The sequence below is a fragment of the Dendrobates tinctorius genome, unplaced genomic scaffold (genome assembly GCF_039654945.1).
Source record: "Dendrobates tinctorius isolate UK_male_01 unplaced genomic scaffold, ASM3965494v1 ptg000366l, whole genome shotgun sequence".
In the NCBI taxonomy this organism is placed as follows: Eukaryota; Metazoa; Chordata; class Amphibia; order Anura; family Dendrobatidae; genus Dendrobates; species Dendrobates tinctorius.
The window spans coordinates 2357354-2371700 of NW_027362032.1; the positions used below are offsets into that span (position 1 = coordinate 2357354).

General features: G+C 48.3%; 1 protein-coding gene across 1 annotated transcript; it reads right to left on the minus strand.

Annotated features, from left to right (window-relative positions):
- Positions 1–364: 364 nt before the first annotated feature.
- Positions 365–5961, minus strand: LOC141075639 (gastrula zinc finger protein XlCGF66.1-like). Its single transcript, XM_073562748.1, has 4 exons — positions 5829–5961; positions 5648–5745; positions 5359–5449; positions 365–1264 (listed from the first exon to the last, which is right to left on the minus strand). Exons 1-4 carry the CDS (start codon positions 5959–5961, stop codon positions 492–494), a joined length of 1095 nt encoding a protein of 364 aa, XP_073418849.1. The 3' UTR covers positions 365–491.
- Positions 5962–14347: the final 8386 nt, after the last annotated feature.

Genomic DNA, 14347 nt, shown 5'->3' on the forward strand with positions numbered 1-14347 from the left:
GCTGCTGCAGGTCTGAGATCTGCCAATATGGGGCTAGTTTTCTGACTGTTTCAAATAACATGATTCATGATTTTAGTTTTTTTTTTTTTCGATTAGTCTCGCTTGAAAATAGGTCAATATTAAATAGTTTCTTGATGAGTCGCCTTTGGTGAGGATGATGAAACCCATAGAAATGAGAGGCTTGGAGAGTGAGTGTGTATACGTCACCTCACCCTATATACTGAGATGTGGGGTACATGTTTTTTCTATTAGTCACCTACTGACTAACCTTCAGGGGGTGAATTATGGGTATAGCTTTACATTTGGAATTAATAAAGTTTAGTTTTATCCTTTTGTCAGCAAACATGAAGAATGACAAGAGACAACCCATTTAAGAAGATTTAATTTTGGGTAAAACTATTCCAACATTATTAACATAAAAAAGGCTTCTCCCCTATGTGACGTCTCTGATGTTTATTAACAGTTGATTTCCAAGTAAAATATTTCCCACATTAAGAAAGTGAAAATGGCTTCTCCCCTGTGTGACTGCTCTGATGTCTAACAAGAAGCACTTTCTGGTTAAAACATTTCCCACATTCTGAACATGAAAAATGTTTCTCCCCTGTGTGAGTTCTATGGTGCCTAATAAGATCATGTTTCTGTTTAAAACATTTCCCACATTCTGAACAGGAAAAAGGCTTCTCCCCTGTGTGAGTTCTCTGATGTCTAACAAGAATCGCTTTCTGGCTAAAACATTTCCCACATTCTGGACAGGAAAAAGGCTTCTCCCCTGTGTGAGTTCTATAGTGAGTAACAAAACGTGATTTCTCGTTAAAACATTTCCCACATTCTGAACATGAAAAAGGCGTCTCCTCTGTGTGAGTTCTTTGGTGCCTAACCAATTCTGATTTATCGATAAAACATTTCCCGCATTCAGAACATGAAAAAGGCTTCTCCCCTGTGTGAGTTCTATAGTGAGTAACAAAACGGGATTTCCATGTAAAATATTTCCCACATTCTGAACATGAAAATGGCTTCTTTGCTTTAGGAGCAGTTTGTTTTTTATTGCCTCTTCTGTGACTTTGATTTTCCTTATTAGTCAGTAATGAATCAGAAGATGGGACCTGCTCTATAGGATCAGATGACAGATCTTGGCTGTGAATGGATGATGGTATATCTGGAGTAATGGCATTCACTTCAGTTGTATCTTGTAGGATCTCAAGATCATCAGATTTAAAAATTGAAGATGTCAGCTGTCCCTCTGATCTCCTGTTATAGTCATCTGCTAAGATAAAAAAACATTTTTTTTAAATAAAATATCCTTGAGTTTTATATTTTTGAACATTTCTACTTAAACTGTACATAAAAATGGCAAGCTATGTAAAAAACTTTAATTATTTACCAAGACAATGACAGTTCACAGTCTAATAGAAAACCTTGTTGGATGAGCCAGCAGTGTGCGGTGTTCAACTGTTTGTTCATTCTGCCTCCCAAATATCAAATGTAAAGAAACCAATCAATGTTATGTAGGCGAAAATAATACCAATTCTCATCTCACAAAAACAAGACCCCACTCAGGTCCATCATTTGTCAATAGAAAAACAGATAAGGCAGGTTAGGGTTAGTGCTATAGTTAGGGTTAGTGTTGGGGCTAAAGTTAGGGTTTATGCTAAAGTTAGGGGTAGGGTAAAAAATTAGGCTTTTCTCAATTGTCTCCCCAATAATTTGGTCACGTCAGAGTTTTCTATTTCCGGAAAAAATAAAATAAAAATGAATAAAATGGCCGGTCAGTATTATAGTGCAGAGGAGGCTTATGCACTTTTATGTTCTGACAGTGAAGAAAGTGCAGTGTCAGATGGCGATGTGGATTTCGAGGGCTTTAGTAGCAGCGACAGTGATAGCTCAGAAATGAGCATTGATTCTGGTCCATCCTCACACACAAGGACCAGTACAACAAGAAGGTCAAATAGCGCTTCTGGAGAAATGTCTCCAACTCAGGGAACAATGCTCAGTACTAGTGCTGTCCCTAGTGCTCATGAATTGGCGCACACCAATGTCCAAGGGGCTTTGCCTCTTGATGTAGCATTTCCCAGATAGGAGGCTTCGGATTCGGCTACTCCATTCATCCCTAATTTTAATGCCATTCCTGGTATAAATGTGGAGGTGGAAAAATTTGGACCAATTATTTTTTTTAATTTGTTTCTGACAGATAGCTTGCTAGAGCATATTGTCCTACAAATTTATATATGTCCCAATTCGTCAGCCAGAATCCACGATCTTATTATGCTAGGTCAAATTTATGGAACCAACTAATGTCCTAGAAACGAAAACATTTTTAGGACTTACATTCGCAATGGGGCTTGTTAAAAAACGAGCATTCAGTCTTATTGGTCCAACCGCCTTGTTCAAGCCACCCCTATGTTTTCTGCCGTTCTTCCTAGGACCTGTTATGAAAGCTTTTCGCATGTATGAGGGGAAAGACAGCCAACTAGACCCACCAGGATGCCCTACTTATCTGGGGACATCTGGAAAAATGGTTTGGGAGGAGATAACTCCATTTTTGCAAAAAGGCTACAATCTATATGTTGCCAACTACTACACCAGCATATCTCTATTTAAAAGTCTGGTTGAACATAACATAGGGGCTTGTGGGACCATTCACAAAAACTGTCAGGGGTTTCCACAATCATTGGTCAGCAAAAATTTCCGAAAGGGGCAGTCAGGGGCTTTACACAATGGAGAGTTGCTTGTCCTTAAGTATAAGGATAAAAAAGATATTTTTATCCTGAGCTCGATGCACACAGATGCCACAAGGGCCACTGCAGACCAACAGGGATCCACTACTCCAAAACCTGTGTCTGTCATTGACTACAACAAATATATGGGGTGTGGACCTTGCAGATCAGGTTCTACAGCCATACCAGGTATCAAGAAAGTCATAGATCTGGTATAAAAAGTTACTCATGTATTTGTTTCAGGTGGCCACATATAATTCTTTTGTGTTATACAAAAAAGCCGGAAATGCAGATACTTTCCTTGATCATCAGGAAAAGGTCACTGAAAATCTTGTTTTTGAAAATTCTGTCCCCGCCAATCCTTTAGAATGTGAAGATGTGAGAAGACTCACTGAGCGACATTTTATTGCACTCATCCCAGTAACTGAAACAAGAAAGAACCCCAGAGAAGATGTTGTGTATGTTCCAAGAGAGGAATGAGGCATGATCCCCGCTATTATTACCCACAATGCCCATCACTGCCAGCCTTATGCCTCCATGACGGCTTTACAATCTTCCACACAGAACCACGTTTTTGAACTGTTTTGACATTCAAGCATTTGGATTATTTAGTGACAGACACATTTCAGTAGAGCTGACGTAACAATTTCCGGGGGTAGGTGGGGGGAGGTCTCCAGAGACACAAGCTGGGCACAATATATTGGGCACTACAATGACATTTCTGCAATTTTTGCTCTAAAACTTCCACTACGTGTTTCTGGAAATCATCCATGTAGTGAAAATGGTCACTATATCCATAGATGAATTCCCAGAGGGGTGTCATTTCCAACATGGGGTCACTTCAGGGGGGATTCTGTTGTTCTGGCACTTAGCATCTCTCCAAAGTGCCACAACAGCAGAATCCCCCCTGAAGTGACCCCATTTTGGAAATGACACCCCTATGTCAATTCATCTATGGGTGTAGTAACCATTTACCTATCTATATATTTTCCAATGTAATATCAGGGGTTAAAACAACATTTTAGTGGTAAAAATGTAATTATTTTTTCTTCACTGCCCAATGGTATAATTTTCTGTGGAACAGCTGTGGAGTCAGTATGCTCACTGCACCACTAGAAGAATTCATTCAGGGAAGTATTTGGTAAAATGCAGTCACTTTTGGGGCTTATGCTTATTTGGCACCTCAGGGGCTCTGACAATGTGACATGCCACCCACAAACAATTCCAGAAAAATCTGCTCTCCAATATAGCGCTCCTTCCCTTCCGAGCTCTGCCATGCGCCCAAACAGTGGTTTACCCCCACATATGGAGTATCGGCATGCTCAGGAGAAATTGCACTACAACTTTTGGGGTCCAATTTCTCCTGTTACCCTTTGAAAAAAATGGAGGGCAAAAAGATAATTTTTTGTTGAAAAAATATGATTTTTTTATTTTCATGGCTCTAGGTAATTAACTTCTACGAAGCACTTGGGGGTTCAAAGTGCCCACCACACATTTCCTTAGGGGGTCTAGTTTTCAAAATGGGGTCCCTTGTTGTGGGTCTCCACTGTTTAGGCACATCAGGGGCTCTCGAAACGCGACATGGCAACCGCTAATTATTCCAGCATATTTTACATTCTAAAAGTCAAATGGCACGCCTTCCTTTCCGAGCCCTGCTGTGCGCCCAAGCAGTAGATTTCCCCCACATATGGGGTACCGGCATGCTCAGAAGAAATTGCAAAACAAAATGTATAGTCCATTTTCTCCTGTTACCCTTGTGAAAGTAAAAAAAAAAAAAGGTATAAAGGAAAATTTTTGTCATTTATTTTTTCCTTCTACATTCCATTCATTCCTGTGAAGCACCTGAAGGGTTAATAAACTTCTTGAATGTCGTTTTGAGCACCTTGAGGGGTGCAGTATTTAGAATGGTGTCACTTTTGGGTATTTTCTGTCATATTTACCCCCTCACTGTTTAACTTTTAACCCTTATAACTTCCTAACAAAAAAAATTTGATATAGTTCATATAGAGGCTACTGCGCAGGCGCCGCCATCACCGGTGACATTTTGCTGGATGTAATTTTTTTTTCTAAGCCTCACAATAGCCACAATATTATAGGCATTATCACCAATAATATCAATGCTATTATATGCATTATGTAATAATGGGGGCAGGTCAGTGAGGGGTCAGCGACCAGTCATAGGCCGATACAGAGGAATATGTAATCAGAGCACCACATAAAGCCCCGCCCACAGCCCCACCCACAGCCCCGCCCCAGAGCACGAGAATCTCATTAACTGAAAACTACAAATACAGATTACACAACAGTAAACCAGAGTTGCCCTCATTTATGGTGGACCATTGGAGCTACTATGGATCCTGAGCAGAAGATTAGAGAAAATAATATTGCTCTCCATTTCAGGAGAGATTGTGCAGTAATCTGAATTCCTTAGGATCAGAAACAATGTAATTGGTTGTAAGTTCTATAGAAAAGGGATTTCACTGCCCAAAGTCATTTGAACAGTTTTGGGTGGAGGAGAATGTTGTGGTCTAGAGGCAAAATGGTGATCATGGTAATACGGCCGGACTACACCACCGATAAAGCAGCCACAGCCGGTGACTGAGAGGAATCTGTGACTTCTCTGCATTCAGTGGTTAGTACTCACCTGGGTAATCATATGTGGGAATCTCCTCGTTACACCGCTCATCACCCCTCACATATGTCTCTGTAGTATTAATATGGGTCAGATCTTCACCCTGAAACAAATATTGTAAAAGTCACCGACAGATAGAGAAGTCCCATCTATGATCAGCTCTAATCCTGCCATCTCCACCGTTCTCATTACACAAGTATAAAACATATAATACTGGGGGATAAAACAAGACTGAGCACAAGACCTTCACAGCCGTCTACACATCATAGGGGAGATCTCCTGACACCTTCTCTCCATCTACCTGATGATCCTGAGGAGCACTGGGATCTTCTTGGTTACAGTCCTGTGGAAGAAGAGGACGGGGACATCTCTCTTGTGTTGTCCTCTTACTGGATAGATCTGGAGGAAACACATACAGGGACTGAATTCATTCTCTACATACAGATAATTATAGGCCGTGTGTATTTAGTCCTGTCTATTACCTGGAGATGTGAGGGGCTGGGGAACCTCCATTATGACGTCCTTGTACAGATCTCTGTGTCCTTCTAAATACTCCCACTCCTCCATGGAGAAATAGACAGCGACATCCTGACACCTTATAGGAACCTGACACATACAATGATACCGTCATCCCCCCAATCCCTTCATAGTGTTACTGTATAATGTCCCAGCATTCCCAGCAGTGTCACCTCTCCAGTCAGCAGCTCAATCATCTTGTAGATGAGTTCTAGGATCTTCTGGTCATTGATGTCCTCATGGATCAGGGGGTGAGGTGGAGGCCCCGTGATTGGGCTCAGGGGTCTTCCCCATCCCTCAGACACAGGGTCCTGACAGCGATCACTAGAGGTCTTCTTCACCACGGTGTAATCCTGGTTATGGAGAGACATTAATAAATCTCACTACAGACATTTCCAGAGTCCTCACCTCTCCAGTTCTGTCCATCTGTTATTCCCATAGATAAGAATGATGTAATGTGACGTCATCAGAATCTCTCACCTCTCCAGTGAGACGGAAGAGGATCTCTAGGGTGAGGTGTAATATCCTCTCCGCCATCTTGTCTCTGTCCATATCCATCCTTGATGGGTAAATCAGGAAAATTCTCTTCTATAGAAGATCTTCACTGAGAGGATCCGATATTGTAGAGACCTGAATGAGAAGAAGATGATCCGATGTAACACCATAAGAATCCTGTGTAATAATACAATTACTGGAGATAATAAGGGAAACATATGAGGAGATTTATTATCTTACAGGGTTTAGTTTTCTCCCCTGACATCTACTAATAAAACCTATATATTTAGGCCACAGACAACAAGCATTTTCCTCCTCGGAGTCGGCAGCTGAACACGTTCCTCATAGACTCATCTTCCATAACGCTAATTCTCGTCTCATTACCGACACTGGAATCGGCATTAGCAATACTGCAGGAGATATTCATTACACGCGACATGAGAAATAACTCCTTCATGGTGAGAACGACATCTTCATCTTCTACTGCGGCTCTAGAGACAGATGTGGCCAGAGTCGGTCACTGCCTCCATCCCCACCGGCCGTCTATATGAAGGTTTCCCGTCTTCCCCGCACTGGAATCTTCTCTCCCGTTAGATCTCAGCTCTGAGTCACACACAGAAGTTTGAGGCTTTTCTGGAAGAACAGGACAGGAGAGATCTGAGGCCGATGTCTCCATGTACAGGGTTTCCCCTCGGGATAAGAGGCTTTTCTATCCCTTTCCCCCAATTAGAGGGGACACCTGTGGATATCGGGGTCTTTACCGGCTGCAGTCCTGGGGGGATTTACTCGGTAACGTGGACGTTGGACAAACGTCACCATCAATTCCCATCAGAGTGAAGGAACATCGCTCCTCTATTCAGCTCTATGGATCCAGGATGAAATCCACTGCGGCCCCTGCAAGAAAAGAGCGAAGTCTGGTGAGACCCCCGAGGCCGGAGATTTCTACAGCTGCTCTGTGCGCACAGGACCTGTGATGAGGTCACAGAAGGGGAGGAGTCAGGGGTCACATGATCAGGGGCCTCAGCGTCTGCAGGACTCTGCTGTGCTGGTTGTCATGGTGCTGGATGAGGGGAAGTTTATGTGTGGGGTCAGGAGGGGTTTACAGGGTGGATGTAGCAGAGCCGTGTGTGTACGAGGTGTACGGAGCGGAGCCGTGTGTGTACGAGGTGTACGGAGCGGAGCCTTGTGTGTACGAGGTGTACGGAGCGGAGCCATGTGTACGAGGTGTACGGAGCGGAGCCGTGTGTATGAGGTGTACGGAGCGGAGCCGTGTGTGTACGAGGTGTACGGAGCGGAGCCGCGTGTCTACGGGGTGTACGGAGCGGAGCCGTGTGTGTACGAGGTGTACGGAGCGGAGCCGCGTGTCTACGGGGTGTACGGAGCGGAGCCGTGTGTGTACGAGGTGTACGGAGCGGAGCCGTGTGTGTACGAGGTGTACGGAGCGGAGCCGTGTGTGTACGAGGTGTACGGAGCGGAGCCGCGTGTCTACGGGGTGTACGGAGCGGAGCCGCGTGTGTACGAGGTGTACGGAGCGGAGCCGCGTGTCTACGGGGTGTACGGAGCGGAGCCGTGTGTGTACGAGGTGTACGGAGCGGAGCCGTGTGTGTACGAGGTGTACGGAGCGGAGCCGCGTGTGTACGAGGTGTACGGAGCGGAGCCGCGTGTCTACGGGGTGTACGGAGCGGAGCCGTGTGTGTACGAGGTGTACGGAGCGGAGCCGTGTGTGTACGAGGTGTACGGAGCGGAGCCGTGTGTGTACGAGGTGTACGGAGCGGAGCCGTGTGTGTACGAGGTGTACGGAGCGGAGCCGCGTGTGTACGAGGTGTACGGAGCGGAGCCGTGTGTGCACGAGGTGTACGGAGCGGAGCCGCGTGTGTACGAGGTGTACGGAGCAGAGCCGTGTGTGCACGAGGTGTACGGAGCGGAGCCGCGTGTGTACGAGGTGTACGGAGCGGAGCCGTGTGTGCACGAGGTGTACGGAGCGGAGCCGTGTGTGTACGAGGTGTACGGAGCGGAGCCGTGTGTGTACGAGGTGTACGGAGCGGAGCCGTGTGTGTACGAGGTGTACGGAGCGGAGCCGTGTGTGTACGAGGTGTACGGAGCGGAGCCGTGTGTGTACGAGGTGTACGGAGCGGAGCCGTGTGTACGAGGTGTACGGAGCGGAGCCGTGGGTGTACGAGGTGTACGGAGCGGAGCCGCGTGTGTACGAGGTGTACGGAGCGGAGCCGTGTGTGTACGAGGTGTACGGAGCGGAGCCGCGTGTCTACGGGGTGTACGGAGCGTAGCCGTGTGTGTACGAGGTGTACGGAGCGGAGCCGTGTGTGTACGAGGTGTACGGAGCGGAGCCGTGTGTGTACGAGGTGTACGGAGCGGAGCCGCGTGTCTACGGGGTGTACGGAGCGTAGCCGTGTGTGTACGAGGTGTACGGAGCGGAGCCGTGTGTGTACGAGGTGTACGGAGCGGAGCCGTGTGTGTACGAGGTGTACGGAGCGGAGCCGTGTGTGTACGAGGTGTACGAAGCGGAGCCCTGTGTGTACGAGGTGTACGGAGCGGAGCCGCGTGTGTACGAGGTGTACGGAGCGGAGCCGCGTGTGTACGAGGTGTACAGAGCGGAGCCGTGTGTGTACGAGTTGTACGGAGCGGAGCCGTGTGTGTACGAGGTGTACGGAGCGGAGCCGTGTGTGTACGAGGTGTACGAAGCGGAGCCCTGTGTGTACGAGGTGTACGGAGCGGAGCCGTGTGTGTACGAGGTGTACGGAGCGGAGCCGCGTGTGTACGAAGTGTACGGAGCGGAGCCGTGTGTACGAGGTGTACAGAGCGGAGCCGCATGTGTACGAGGTGTACGGAGCGGAGTCGCGTGTGTACGAGGTGTACGGAGCGGAGCCGCGTGTGTATGAGGTGTACGGAGCGGAGCCGTGTGTGTACGAAGTGTACGGAGCGGAGCCGTGTGTGTACGAGGTGTACGGAGCGGAGCCGTGTGTACGAGGTGTACGGAGCGGAGCCGCGTGTGTACGAGGTGTACGGAACGGAGTCGCGTGTGTACGAGGTGTACGGAGCGGAGCCGCGTGTGTACGAGGTGTACGGAGCGGAGCCGTGTGTGTACGAGGTGTACGGAGTGGAGCCGTGTGTACGAGGTGTACGGAGCGGAGCCGTGTGTGTACGAGATGTACGGAGCGGAGCCGTATTTGTGTGGACCCCTCTGTGTACTCTGTATACCCCCATCTTCAGTCACAGACCCCTCTGTGTACGCTGTACACCCCCAGCTTCGGTCGCAGACCCCACAGTGTACACTGTATACACCCATATATCCCCCAGCTTCGGTCGCAGACCCCTGTGTACACTGTATACATCCATATACCCCCAGCTTCAGTCGCAGACCCCTGTGTATACTGTATACACCTGTTTACCCCAAGCTTCAGTCACAGACCCCGCGTCTCACACTGTATACAGCTGTATACCCTCAGCTTCAGTCTCAGAACCCTGTGTGTATGCTGTATACACCCGTATACCCCCAGCTTCAGTCACAGACCCCTGTGTGTATGCTGTATACACCCGTATACCCCCAGCTTCAGTCACAGACCCTTCTTTGTATGCTGTATACACCTGTATACCCCCCGCTTTGGTCGCAGACCACTCTGTGTATGCCGTACACACCCGTATACCCCCAGATTCGGTCACAGCCCCCTGTATTCACCCGTATATCCCCAGTTTTGGTCGCAGACCCCTGTGTACGCTGTATACACCCGTATACCCCCAGGTTCGGTCACAGACCCCTCTGTGTATGCTGTATACACACGTATATCCCCAGCTTTGGTTGCAGGCCCCTCTGTGTACGCTGTATACACCCGTATATCCCCAGCTTCGGTCACAGACCCCTCTGTGTATGCTGTATACACATGTATATCCCCAGCTTTGGTTGCAGACCCCTCTGTGTATGCTGTATACACCCGTATACCCCCAGGTTCGGTCGCAGACCCCTGTGTACGCTGTATACACGCGTATACCCCCAGCTTCAGTCATAGACCCCTCTGTGTATGCTGTATACACCCGTATATCCCCAGCTTCGGTAACAGACCCCTGTGTACACTATATACACCTGTATACCCCCAGCTTTGGTCACAGGCCCCCCTGTGTACGCTGTATACACCCGTATACCCCCAGCTTCAGTCATAGACCCCTCTGTGTATGCTGTATACACCCGTATATCCCCAGCTTCGGTAACAGACCCCTCTGTGTATGCTGTATACACCCGTATATCCCCAGCTTCGGTAACAGACCCCTGTGTACGCTGTATACATCCGTATACCCCCAGCTTCAGTCAGACCCCTCTGTGTATGCTGTATACACCAGTATATCCCCAGCTTCAGTAACAGACCTCTGTGTACACTGTATACACCTGTATACCCCCAGGTTCGGTCGCAGTCCCCTGTGTACGCTGTATATATCCGTATACCCCCAGCTTCACAGCCCCTTGTGTTCACTGAATACACCCGCTTACCCCCAGCTTTGGTCGCAGACCCCTGTTTACGCTGTATACACCCGTATAACCCCAGGTTCGGTCGCAGACCCCTGTGTACGCTGTATACACCCGTATACCCCCAGGTTCGGTAGCAGACCCCTGTGTACGCTGTATACACGCGTATACCCCCAGCTTCAGTCATAGACCCCTCTGTGTATGCTGTATACACCCGTATATCCCCAGCTTCGGTAACAGACCCCTGTGTACACTATATACACCTGTATACCCCCAGGTTCTGTCGCAGTCCCCTGTGTACGCTGTATACATCCGTATAACTTTCACACCCTCGCAGAAATCTTAAACACCTTGACCTACACTCATTCTCTGAATCCCTTCTCCCTCTCACAGATATAAGTTCCTTACACAATGCAGATGACGCTGCCGCTCTATATAACACCACAATAGCTGTAGCTTTGGAATCCGTTGCCCCACTTACACATATCAAAGCTCGCAAAATCAACAGACAGCCCTGGCACACCAGCCTGACCAAAGAGCTGAGGCGAGCTTCCAGGGCTGCTGAGCACAGATGGAAAAGATCCCACTCCAACGAGCACTTCATCGCATTCAAACAGTCCCTCACTACTTTCAAGACCACACTCGCCACAGCTAAACAAACCTACTTCTCTTCTCTCATATCCTCCCTGTCTCACAACCCTAAACAGTTATTCAACACCTTCAATTCTCTCCTCTGCCCCCCAGCACCTCCTCCCTCCCCACTCATCTCAGCTGAAGACTTTGCCTCATTTTTCAAGCAGAAGATTGATAACATCAGAGAAAGTTTTGGTCAACAACCCCCAGAACCCTTCCTCCCGACTTCCCAGCCCTCCACCTTCAAAACCAACTTCTCCACCATTACAGAAGATAGACTCTCCACTCTACTCTCAAGATCACATCTCACCACCTGTGCACTCGACCCGATCCCATCCCGCTTCATACCAAACCTCACCACAGTCTTCATCCCAACCCTAACCCATCTCTTCAACCTATCACTAACAACTGGTGTTTTCCCCTCAAGCTTTAAACATGCCTCCATCACACCTATCCTCAAAAAGCCCTCTCTTGACCCATCCTCTGTATCTAGCTATCGCCCTATATCACTTCTCCCCTACGCCTCCAAGCTACTGGAACAGCACGTCTACCTTGAACTGTCCTCCCATCTCTCTTCTTGCTCCCTCTTCGACCGCTTACAATCTGGCTTCCGGTCACACCACTCCACTGAAACTGCCCTTACTAAGGTCACCAATGACCTCTTAACCGCCAAGAGCAAGCGACACTACTCTGTCCTCCTCCTCCTGGACTTGTCGGCTGCCTTTGACACAGTGGACCATTCCCTATTATTACAGACCCTCTCATCCCTCGGCATCACAGACTTGGCCCTATCCTGGATCTCATCATACCTAACAGACCGGACATTCAGCGTCTCCCACTCACACACCACGTCCTCACCTCGCCCCCTATCTGTCGGAGTCCCACAAGGTTCAGTCCTTGGGCCCCTGCTGTTCTCTATTTACACCTTTGGCCTGGGACAGCTCATAGAATCTCATGGCTTTCAGTATCATCTCTACGCTGATGACACACAGATCTACATCTCTGGACCAGATATCACCTCCCTACTAACCAGAATCCCTCAATGTCTGTCCACTATTTCATCCTTCTTCTCCGCTAGATTTCTGAAACTCAACATGGACAAAGCAGAATTCATCATCTTTCCCCCATCTCACGTGACCCCCCCTACGAACCTATAAATTACAGTAAATGACTGCCCACTCTCCCCAGTCCCACAAGCTCGCTGCCTCGGAGTAATCCTTGACGCTAATCTCTCCTTCAAACCACATATCCAAGCCCTTTCCACTTCCTGCCGACTTCAACTCAAAAATATTTCACGAATCCGTTCATTCTTCACACAAGAATCTGCAAAAACCCTAGTCCATGCCCTCATCATCTCTTGCCTTGACTACTGCAACCTCCTGCTCTGTGGCCTCCCCTCAAACACTCTCGCACCCCTCCAATCTATTCTAAACTCTGCTGCCCGACTAATCCACCTGTCCCCCGCTATTCCCCATCTTCTCCCCTCTGTCAATCCCTTCACTGGCTCCCAATTGCCCAGAGACTCCAGTGCAAAACCCTAACCATGACATACAAAGCCATCCACAACTTGTCTCCTCCATACATCTGTGACCTCGTCTCCCGGTACTTTCCTGCACGTAACCTCCGATCCTCACAAGATCTCCTTCTCTACTCCCCTCTTATCTCCTCTTCCCACAATCGCATACAAGATTTCTCTCACGCATCACCCCTACTCTGGAACTCTCTACCACAACATATCAGACTCTCACCTACCATCGAAACCTTCAAAAAGAGCCTGAAGACCCACCTCTTCCGACAAGTCTACAACCTGCAGTAACCACCGATTGACCAAACCGCTGCACGACAAGCTCTACCCTCGCCTACTGTATTATCACCCATCCCTTGTAGATTGTGAGCCCTCACGGGCAGGGTCCTCTCTCCTCCTGTACCAGTTATGATTTGTATTGTTTAAGATTATTGTACTTGTTTTTATGTATACCCCTCCTTACCTGTAAAGCGCCATGGAATAAATGGCGCTATAACAATAAATAATAATAATAATAATAATAGTATACCCCCAGGTTCGGTCACAGCCCCCTGTGTACACTGTATACACCCGTATACCCCCAGGTTCGGTCACAGCCCCCTGTGTTCACTGTATACACCCGTATACCCCCAGCTTTGGTCGCAGACCCCTGTGTACGCTGTATACACTCGTATACCCCCAGGTTCGGTCGCAGACCCCTGTGTATGCTGTATACACCTGTATTCCCCCAGCTTTGGTCAAAGACCCCCCTGTGTACGCTGTATACACGCGTATACCCCCAGCTTTGGTAACAGACCCCTGTGTACGCTGTATACACCTGTATACCCCCAACTTTGGTCACAGACCCCCCTGTGTACGCTGTATACCCCCAGCTTCGGTCATATACCCCTCTGTGTACACTGTATACACCTGTATATCCCCAGCTTCGCTAACAGACCACTGTGTATGCTGTATACACCCGTATACCCACAGCTTCGGTCGCAGACCACTGTGTACTCTGTATACACCCGTATACCCCCAGGTTTGGTCGCAGACCCCTGTGTATGCTGTATACACCCGTATAACCCCAGCTTTGGTCACAGACCCCCCTGTGTACACTGTATACACCCGTATACCCCCAGCTTCGGTCACAGACCCCTGTGTATGCTGTATACACCCGTATACCCCCAGCTTCTGTCACAGACCCCTCTGTGCATGCTGTATACACCCGTATACCCCCAGCTTCGGTCACAGACCCCTCTGTGTATGCTGTATACACCCGTATACCCCCAGCTTCAGTCACAGACCCCTCTGTGTATGCTGTATACACCCGTATACCCCCAGCTTCAGTCACAGACCCCTCTGTGTATGCTGTATAC